The sequence below is a fragment of the Aptenodytes forsteri genome, unplaced genomic scaffold (genome assembly GCF_000699145.1).
Source record: "Aptenodytes forsteri isolate BGI_AS27 unplaced genomic scaffold, ASM69914v1 Scaffold54, whole genome shotgun sequence".
Lineage (NCBI taxonomy): Eukaryota > Metazoa > Chordata > Aves > Sphenisciformes > Spheniscidae > Aptenodytes > Aptenodytes forsteri.
The window spans coordinates 9,499,508-9,509,215 of NW_008796044.1; the positions used below are offsets into that span (position 1 = coordinate 9,499,508).

Sequence of the window (9,708 nt, forward strand, 5' to 3'; positions counted from 1 at the left end):
GCCGGGCAGGCAGCCCCGCCGGAACCGGGTGAGCGCCGCGCTGCGCCGGGCTGGCACGGCCGGGGGCCCGCGGGGTTCTCCTGGCTGCGCGCCCGGTGGGCACGGAGGGGGGCTGCCACCCCGTGGGTGTAAAGGAGGACTGTGCCCCCTCTTGCCCCGAGGACAGGGAGGGGTGCCCGCCAGGCTGCACCCCCCGTGGGACTGGGGTTCCCCGTGGGATGCACTGCACCCCCAGTGGGTGATGGGGTCCATGCTGCATCCCCAATGGGCAGGTGATGGGGTTCTCCAATGGACCAGGCCTACATCCCAACAAGGACTATCCAGGGCCTGTGCTTGGTCCCAAAGGGCTTGATGTTGGGGTTCCCTCTCAAGCCTCAGGATGTGGGGGGAACCCTGAGCTGGAACTTGCCAGCTGTGGGGCTATTCCTCCCCCGTGTGCTCAGGCTGGGCTCCTTGGGTTGGATGGACCCTTGTCTCTGTGTCTCAGTGCCCCCAGCTAGGGCAAAGTGAGAGGCATCCAGGCAGAGCTGAGGAGCAATGACAACCCTGTCACTGTCCCCACAGGCAGGAGAGCCCTTTGGGGTGCAAAATGGAAGGCATTTCCATTGGGGACATTGTGGTCCCAGGCCCTGCAGGTAGAAGGTGCTAATCTTGATCTCTTGCCTCCAGTCCGTGGGGCCTTTGGTACGTAGCAGGGGCCCGGGGTCTGCTCTCCACATGGACTTAGGGACGCTGCTGCCACAGTACTCTGACTCCTTCCCCTAACCCAGGCCCACAGGGCCTCCTTGTGCTGGCTGTGGAGCAGTGGTTTCACCTCTCCGCACACAGGGCTGCGGAGGCAGACCTGGGCCCAGCGAGGTGTTGACAGCTGTGGTGATAAATGCAGTCAGACAGGCTGGAGCTGGGTGTAGTCGGAGCCACACCGTGGGGGCGAGCACTGTGGGGATGGCGCTTGCCTGAGCTGCACTGTGGCTGGGGGGGCACTGTGGGGATGGCGCTTGCCTGAGCTGCACTGTGGCTGTGCAACTGCCTGTGCCTGGAGCTAGCTGACCGGTAGAAGCCCTGTGGTCATCAGAGCTGTGGCAGCTCAGAGCCTAGAGTCTGCCTCCTTCAAAGCCTCTTCTCTGCCTAGCAGCGGAGAGCCCTGCACGGGGCTGGCCTTGTGGCCCTGGTGTGCAGCTTGGGCTGGGGGGGAGATGGGGCTGTACCCCAGCTGTGGGTTTCAGTGGTGCCTCATTCCCAGCCCTAACTTGCAGCTCGTCCCAGGGACGTGCCCCCAGGTGGGCTCTCGAGGACCTTGGCATGCCCTCCTACCCTCCTCTCCTGGTGGAGCACACTGCAGTGTTTCTGTGGGCTCTGTCCCTGGCAGGGTTGCCTTCCCGTCGCAGCCCTGTGCTGCTGGGCACTCAGCTGACATTTCTGGGTCAGCTGTCTGTGTCCATCGGCAGCCTCTGCCTAGCTGCTTGCAGGTTGGGGTTGGTCAGGTTGTCTTTCTACAGTCAGAGCACCTGCCTGTGTCCAGCCCCGTGCCTGGAACAATTTCCGTAATCTTCAGATAAGATAAAACACCAGTGAAAACGCCATAAAGACATAAATGCCCCAAGAGGCTTGTCTGGGAGAGAGAGAAGTGCTGGCTGAATCCCACCAAGGACAGGAGACCATGGGGCCTGGCCCACATATGTGGGGCTGTTGTGGATGGGTGTGCTGGGCTGGAAATGGCACAGCCAAACTCCCAGGAACTGATTTGCTTCAGTTTCATGAACACCAGCCCCTCTGGGAACACCTGCAGCTGCCATAGTTGTGTTTGTCTTTCTCTCTTCCTTTTTCTCTAGCTGGTTTCCAGAATGGAGGAGCCACTGTCAATGGAGATGTCTTTCAGGTGAGAGCTCAGCCCCTTGCCCTGGCTCAGCAATGCTAAGGGGGATTGGGTGGGTATGGGGCCAGCACTCTGCTGCTCTGCCCCCAGGATTGACTGGACTTTGCTATCCAGCCCCAGAACAGCTATGGTGCTCCTGGGAAGGTCTGGGTCTCATGGGGGAGTCCTGGCTGCTCCATTCTCACCCCTCATTGAAGAGAAGATTGGTCCCACCTGCCATGACCTGCCCCAAATCTGTTTGCAGGTGGCCTGTGTCCTGAAGGAGTGCCTGGGCCCTAAGAGCAGATGACAAATCCTCCATTCCCCACAGAAGCCCCCTCTCTCCAGCCTGGGTAGCTCCTGGAGGCCTCCGGGGCAGTCAGGAGCATCTCTTAGAGTCCAGAGGCAGGACAGGGCTGCCATGGGACACTTGCTTTGCTGTGGCCTTGCTGCCAAGTCCTGGCAGCACCTCCCATTAAACTCACTTGCCCCATGGCCAAGGGTGTTTCATGGGGGCCACCCGCCTGGGTGTCAGCTCTCTTTGGGAGCCCGAAGCCCAGCTCTGCTGGCTACAGGAGAAGCTGTGCCAGCATCTGACAAGCCCTTCGCCCCACTCAGTGCCTAGCAGTGTGGCATGTGCATTGCCCGTGCCTAGTTTATGGGATGATAATCACATTAGAGATGGGACAGACTTAATTAGATTGGGAATCTTGGAGGAAAGCCGTAATCCCATTGCTGAGCTCGGTGTCAGGCTGGGCATCCTGGCCAGCGGAAGGTGTTAGGAGAGGTGCTGAGCCAGCGTGGTGCTGGGCCTGGCAGGAGCCACACAGGCAGCTCGGCTCGGAGGCAGAGAGCTGTACCTCCCTTGGGCTCTGCCTCTCACCTGGGCTGTCCCTGTCTGTTGTGGCCAAGCCTGTAATGACACTCAGTCCTGGAGCTGCCTCGGCCCAAGTCAGGGCCAGGGAAGCCAGGTGCTGGTGGGGAGCTGTCCTGGTTTCGGCTGGGATGGAATTAATTTTCTTCCTAGTAACTGGCACAGTGCTGTGTTTTGGATTTAGCATGAGAATAATGTGATAACACACTGATGTTTTAGTTGTTGTTAAGCAGTGTTTATACTAAGTCAAGGACTTTTCAGCTTCCCATACTCTGCCAGTGAGGAGGTGCACAAGAAGCTGGGAGGGGGCACAGCCAGGACAGCTGACCCAAACTGGCCAAAGGGATATTCCATGCCATGTGACGTCATGCTCAGTATATAAGCCGGGGGGAGTTGGCCGGGGGGCAGCGATTGCTGCCTGGGGACTGATTGGCTGTCGGTCAGCGGGTAGTGAGCGGTTGCATCAATCTTTTTCCTTTCCCTGTTTTTTTTTTTCTCCTCTCTCTCGTTGTTTTATTTTCCATTACAATTATTATTATTATTATTATGCTATTATTTCAATTACTAAACTACTCTTTTCTCAACCCATGAATTTTCTCACTTTTACCCTTCCGATTCTCTCCCCCATCCCACCGGGGGGGAGTGAGCGAGCGGCTGTGTGGTGCTCAGTTGCCAACTGGGGTTAAACCACGACAGGAGCATGTCACAAAGCTGGTGGCTGTCCTCTGCTGTGGGGCTGCCCAGGGGATGCGAGAGCTGTGTTGGCAGTGAGCAGCAAGTCAAGGAGGGGAATGCTGGGAAGTCTTTCTGGGTGGCAGGGCCTGGGAGCTGGGACAGCAGCTTGAGCAGCGCTTTGGGGACACTGTCCCAGATGTCCCAGGCTGTCACCTTCCCTACCTCCTGTCTTGGCTTGTCCGAGTGCTGGGAGCGTGGAGTCCTGCCCTGCTGCCAGCCCTTCAAGGTGGCTGGGCTGGGCTGTGGGAGGAGCTGGTGCTGATGGTGAGGTGCTTGTGTCCTGCAGGAGTCCAACGGCCCCACAGATGCCTACGCAGCCATAGCCAAGGCTGACCGGCTGACCCAGGAACCTGAGAGCATCCGCAAGTGGAGGGAGGAGCAGAAGAAGCGCCTCGAGGAGCTGGGTGAGACCCAAGGCTGTGTGTGGCCACGCTCGTGGCACCTTGTGACATGGCAGTCAGGGCCCTCGGGGTCCCTCACCTGGCGGTGACCCTGCTGCATCCCAGAGAGGTGTCTCGTGCCCCATGCCCTGTGGGTGCCCCTGCCAAGGATCTGCTGTCCTTGGGGCAGTGACGCCTTTCAGACAGTACTAGTTGGGATCAGGGACAGGCCTGGGGGGCTGCAGCTGTCCTGCCTGCCAAGGGGCTGCCCAGCTGGCTGATGGGGTCTGTCTCGCCCTGGCCTTAGATGCGGCATCAAAGGTGACTGAGCAGGAATGGCGTGAGAAGGCCAAGAAGGACCTGGAGGAGTGGAACCTGCGTCAGAATGAGCAGATGGAGAAGAACTGGGCAAACAACAGGTATGTTAGGCTCAGCGTGGCTGCAAGGGCTGCAACGGGAGCTGCTGTGCAGCCAGATCTGCCTTCCTGGGATGTCTGGGGGCCTCTGCCCCACAGCGGGGCCCAGCCCTGCGGGGACGGAGCTTTGCCAGGCAAGGGGAGAGGCCCCGGGGCTTTGAGCGGCTCTGGTGGCTGTGCAGAGCCACCCTGGCTGGGACCACACTGGGATCACAGTGGGATCTCAGTGCCTCCTGCCCCTCGTGTGGGCCTCGCATCAGGGCAGGTTTGGGGCACTGTCTGCGCAGCCCTGCTGTCACCGGCAGGTTTTCCTGGTGCCGTGTATGCTGTGATGGTCACACTCTTGCAGGAGGACGCTAACCCCCTCTCTGTTTCTCTCTTTCTAACCCTCTGCCTGCCTGTCTGCTCTGCGTTCTCTCTCTCTCTGTGCCTCGGGGGCTAGGATCGCTGACAAAGCCTTTTACCAGCAGCCGGACGCCGATGTGATTGGCTATGTGTATGTGCCTCTTATAGACTGTATCCTGCCCCACAGGGTCTGGGGGTCCTGGCCCCAGCACTGGCTGCCCAGCCAAGGGAAGGGGGGGAAGCTGGGAGGTACTGGGCCCTGGTGAGGTCCTGGAGGGAGGATGCTGCAGCTGAGTGTCTCCAAATGGTGGAGTCTTAGGAGGCAAGTGGAGCTCCTGGAAATGCCCTTGTGGGGGCTGGTTGAAGAGGCAAAGCTGTGGGGTCTTGTGCTTTTTGGGGGACAGCTCTGGGGGGTGGAGAAGTCTTGGGAGCAGGCAGACACCCCCGTGCCCCTGGATGAACGATATCTTGGGGGAGTGCAGCCAACAGCAGCCTTGAGCATCGTGTGTCTCTGGATCCCGGAGGATCCTGAGCTCATCGGCTGGAGCAAGGGGACAAGAAGCCAGGACATGAGGGGTTCCCAGACAGAGGGGAGGGTCTCCTTGGAAAGGGATCTGCCAGTCACAACCCTCAACATCTCCGCAGGGCCTCGGAGGAAGCATTCCTGAAGGAGTCCAAGGAGGAAACCCCGGGCTCCGAGTGGGAGAAGGTGGCCCAGCTCTGTGATTTCAACCCCAAGAGCAGCAAGCAGAGCAAGGATGTCTCGCGGATGCGCTCGGTGCTCATCTCCCTCAAACAGACGCCCCTGTCCCGCTAGCTGCTGCCTGGCACAGCCAGGAGTGCAGCAGAGCAAGGCCAGGCTCACCGAGCAGGGCGGCTTTGTGGGGCCAGCCCACGAGGGGCCTCACCCTGCCTGCCCCCTGCTCCCTGGTGTACGCCTCGGCTGTGCTCGAGTCACTGGTTGTAACTCTCCCCATGGTTTTCCTTTGCTTAAAAGGTGCATCGGTCTCTTTTTACACTTATTTATTACTGTGGCATTTCCCCGAGAAGCGACACTGGGTGGCAGAGTTGAGTTAGCGGCGGAGCCCCCGGCCTGGGCTCTGCGGGAGGTTGTGCCCAGGGGCCTGGCTGAGTGAGAGGGGGAACACCCCACCCCGTGTTCCCCACCTCACCCCTGTGCTGGGAATAAACCCGCCTGTGGCTGTCCTGGCGCTGGGCGAGTGCAGGCATGGCAGCCCCGTGTCTGGGCCTGGGTCCTAGCCCCAAGGCAGCAATCCTAGTGGGACCCCTGGCCTCCCCTCTGCCTTTCCAGCAGGGTTTAGAGCAGAGCTGGCTGGGAGGGTGGAGAAACAGTCCTGACTCAGCTCCGCACTGCAAGGTCCTGCAGGGAGCACAGCCACAGCGTGATGCTCCTGGGCTAGCAGGGACTGAGGAATGTGAGTGCAGGCACCCAGGCTGGGCTGGGACTGCCAGCAGTTGCCCCAAGCCCAGCAGACCTCTCCCCAGCCTGGCTGTGCACCCCAAAAAGCTGGTGGGGCTCCGAGCAGCAGTTGCAGTGTCCGTGTCCCGTCCATCCTGGGGGCTACTGGTGCCAGGCAGTATGGTGGCGCAGGGCACTGGGAAGGGGCCATGGGGTGAGTGTGGAGGATGTTTCCTGTCCCTTCCCCAAGACCACCAGCAGTTGGGAATGTGGGGTGCCAGGCTTTGGGGGCCCTTAGTTCTGCTCTGCTGCTTCCCCTGCTACTAGGGTGGGAGATGGAGGATGTGTGGTTGCAGGGAAGCACAAAGGAAGGTCCAGCTGCTGTGGGGCAGGTTGAGCCCCCAGCTCCCTAACCCAGGGGCCCAGAGCAGGATTGGGCAGAGTTCTGGTGCTGGGGCTTGTGCTGTCCCTGGAGAACAAGCTGCACATCTGTCTGCAGCTGCTTTGTGGCTTCTCTCTAGCCCCCTGCTGGATTTGCACACCTAAAGCAGCGTGGCGAGATTCCTCAGGCCCACTCCCCGCCCCCGCAGACTTTCCAGCCCGAACACCGGCTTTCTCTCCTCTGCTTGGTGGGGCCGGCACCAGCCCCTCCGGCTCGGAGGCCCAGCCCTGGAAACCTGCAAAACTGCGTAGCAGGAGAGGGGCAGGCCTGCGTGCACCCTGCTGTGGTGAAGTCTGGAGCTTGTGCCCCAGATCTGGCCTGCCGGGGGCTTGGGAAGGGCTCACAGCGGTGGGCTGGGGGGACACGTAGCAGAGCCCACAAAACATTTGCTTGAGCCTCACTGCAGAGCCCTGCTCAGCCAAAAAGCAAGTATGCAGAGCTCTCCCGCCCTGCAGCTATGACTCAAGTCAGGAAGGTCACCTGCCCTGCTGCTGCAGCCCTCGTGGGGTGACCGGGCACCCCTGGCTCTGGGGCACAGGCTCAGCAGTGGGCTGGGAAGGGAAGGGAAATGGGTGCACAGGGAGTCACTCGGTGTTGTGTGCTGGGATTGTGCCACCTTGTCCATAGGGCTGATCGCTCTTACTCTGTCCCCCTGCGCTCCAGCATGCGTAGGCAGCTCTGCTGCAGTGCGGGATGGACACGGATGCATGATACCTCGAGACTTGGCTGCCTGCCTCCGCCTTTCACTGCAGAGCAGCGGGAAGCGCCTCTGGCTGCTTCCCAGGGGCGGAGAGCCCCCCTGCGCTCTGTCCCTCCAGCCCCTGCAGGCAGCCGGGCCCCTGGGTGCCCCGGCTGCTGTGCACCCCATGTCAGGCAGGGGCAGCCAGCTCCCGGGGAGCCATGCCCACAGCTGTTCTACATCCCCTCAGCTTTGGTATCTGTGACTGTTCAAATCACCTGTTTCAATAAACCGACAACTCCAATCCTACAGGGCGCTGTCATCTTTCTGCTTCAGCAATACACACGCGTGTGTTTAGGAGAACCCACAGCCACGAAGCCTCCTGCGGAAAGGATGGGGCTGGAGGAGCCACGTCCTACAGGAAAAAAGAGGAACGAGGGGAAGGGCCAGAGGGTTTGCGCTAGGCCGGGGCAGAAGCGCTGGCAGCAGGACCAGGGGGGCTCTGCTCTGCCCCCAGGGAGCTGCAAGCTCCTGCTTGTCCAGATGGGCTGAGCTGCTCCCCAGCCCACTGTGCCCGTCTCCAGGCTGCCAGGGCTGCCAAGGGATTGCACTCGCAGATCTGCCCACCAGCTGCCTCACGCCCCTGCCCCAAGCTGGCTGGGCTGGAAGTGCCAGCGAGGCAGCCAAAAGCAGCTTCTCCTGGGAAAGACGTGCTGAGCAGGCAGCCAACCAGGGAAGGCAGGCAGCGCCACGGTGCCACAGCAGGCAGAGCACCGGGCTCCCTCGTGCTGAGGTGGAGCTCACACCGCTCGGCACCGGCAACGGCTTGTCCCCCACCCTCGCATTTCAGAATTCAGCTCTGGTGGGCGAGAGCCTTCACCCTGTCCTTGTCGAGGCCCACCAGCATGGTTCCCCAGATGGGACAAACCAAGCGCTCGTTCATGGGCAGAGTGAGTTTACCCCTCACCCTCTCCTCCAGAGCTGCTTGTAAGGGCGAAGCAGGATCAGCAAGCTGCCAGGCAGCCAGCTGCAAAGCCACTGCAGGTCAGGGAGGGCCGGGGCGCAGGCACCAATGTGCAGACACCCAGACAGCAAAGCCTGGAAACGCCCCAGGCAGCTCAACATTGCAGTGCAGTTAGTAGTGTCTGTGCCCCTTTCCCCTGCAGAGATACGCTCTGCCTACAGGTAGGGACAAGCCGCCGCAGCCACACAGCAAACAGAGCCTACGGCCCCATTTCCTCCCCGCTCTGCGGCCCTGACACGGGAGAGCAAAGTCTTGTTAGCCTCGCTGCTCACTGAACACCCCTGGTGTGATCCAAGTGTTCCAACACCAATGGCAGGACTTGGAGCCGCCCGTGACGATGGTTGTCACGACACAGGCAGTGCAGCTCCCTCTGGGAACAGGGCACTTGCTCAGCAGCCAGTTCCAGCTCACGTGAAGCAGCGAGCTGCGCAGGAACCGACTCCCCGGCAAGAGCAGCCAAAGCAGCAGCACGTCCCAGAGAACGCGGCCAGGCCCTGTTTCGGAAATGCAAGTTCCCAAGTTGTTTTCACAGGGAGTTACCTCTCTTGTGTCCTGCTTGCATCACCACAGCTTCAAGGCAGCCGTGCCTGCTCCCCTTCCTTCCTACACTGTTTACTCTTCTGGCTTCTCAATGCTCTGCAATCCAGTATCAGTCAGAATCTCACTGCAATTCACTTTATTACTCACCAGTTGCAACCAAACAGATTACATACTGTCCCCAGGCAACTCACCCGCTGCTCGTGAACTCTGTCCTGCCAGGATCAAGCCATAAACAGAGCTGTTCCTTCCTACCCGGGCAGCTCATTTCTCAAATGTTGGTGCACCGCCTGACTAAAGCCACACCTCAGTGCAGACCACGACCCACAGGACACAATTTTAACAGACCGTGACAGCACCGAGCAGGGACAAGAGGTCTGACGGGGGTGGAGAGCCTTAGTGAGGCGCAGCCTCCAGTGTTGCAGGAGGATAAGCTCTAAGGGAATCAAAAAATGCCACGGCCCAAATGTTAGGTTAATCACAGAGGTGTATTAGCCGCATTTCCAGTGGTCTGGAACACAGAGCCTCTCTGACAACTGGCTCCACCGAGACATCACAACTGTCTCTCAGAAAACTCCATCCGCAGCCAGAATCCACCCTGCCAGCTGGGGCACAGGCTGGCGGGCGCAGGCCCGCGGCCGCAGCTTCTCTCTTGCCTGATTTCACTTTCTAGATTTCATGGCTGTGACCACCATGCCTCCCAGGAGGGCCGCGAAGGTGAAGCCCTGGGCCAGGATACGCGCCCGCATCATCAGCTGAGACCGACGGGTGTTGCCTCTCTGGAAGCTGATCAGTCCGTAGGTCAGGACGCCGACGGTGCAGAGGCAGCCTGCAGAGAAGGACGGAGGGACGGGTCAGCGGAGCCGGGCAGGGGCTGCGAGGTCCAGCTCCCGCCTCCTCCCGCCTCCCCCCCCACATCCCCCCGCACCGGAGCGTGGCTGGCTTGCCAGACAACGCCCTCAAACACGAGGTGCCTCCCCGGCGGGCAGCCCCTTGGGTTT

The 9,708-nt window shown here is 60.5% G+C and overlaps 1 protein-coding gene across 1 annotated transcript; it reads left to right on the forward strand.

Moving 5' to 3' along the window:
• Positions 1-3: 3 nt before the first annotated feature.
• Positions 4-7,453, forward strand: CLTB (clathrin light chain B; the record flags this gene model as incomplete). Its single annotated transcript, XM_009286027.1, has 6 exons — positions 4-28; positions 1,833-1,879; positions 3,751-3,868; positions 4,152-4,263; positions 4,703-4,756; positions 5,251-7,453. Coding segments are annotated over 6 exons (528 nt in total), but the record flags the coding sequence as incomplete, so codon positions are not given.
• Between the last annotated feature and the right edge of the window lie 2,255 nt (positions 7,454-9,708).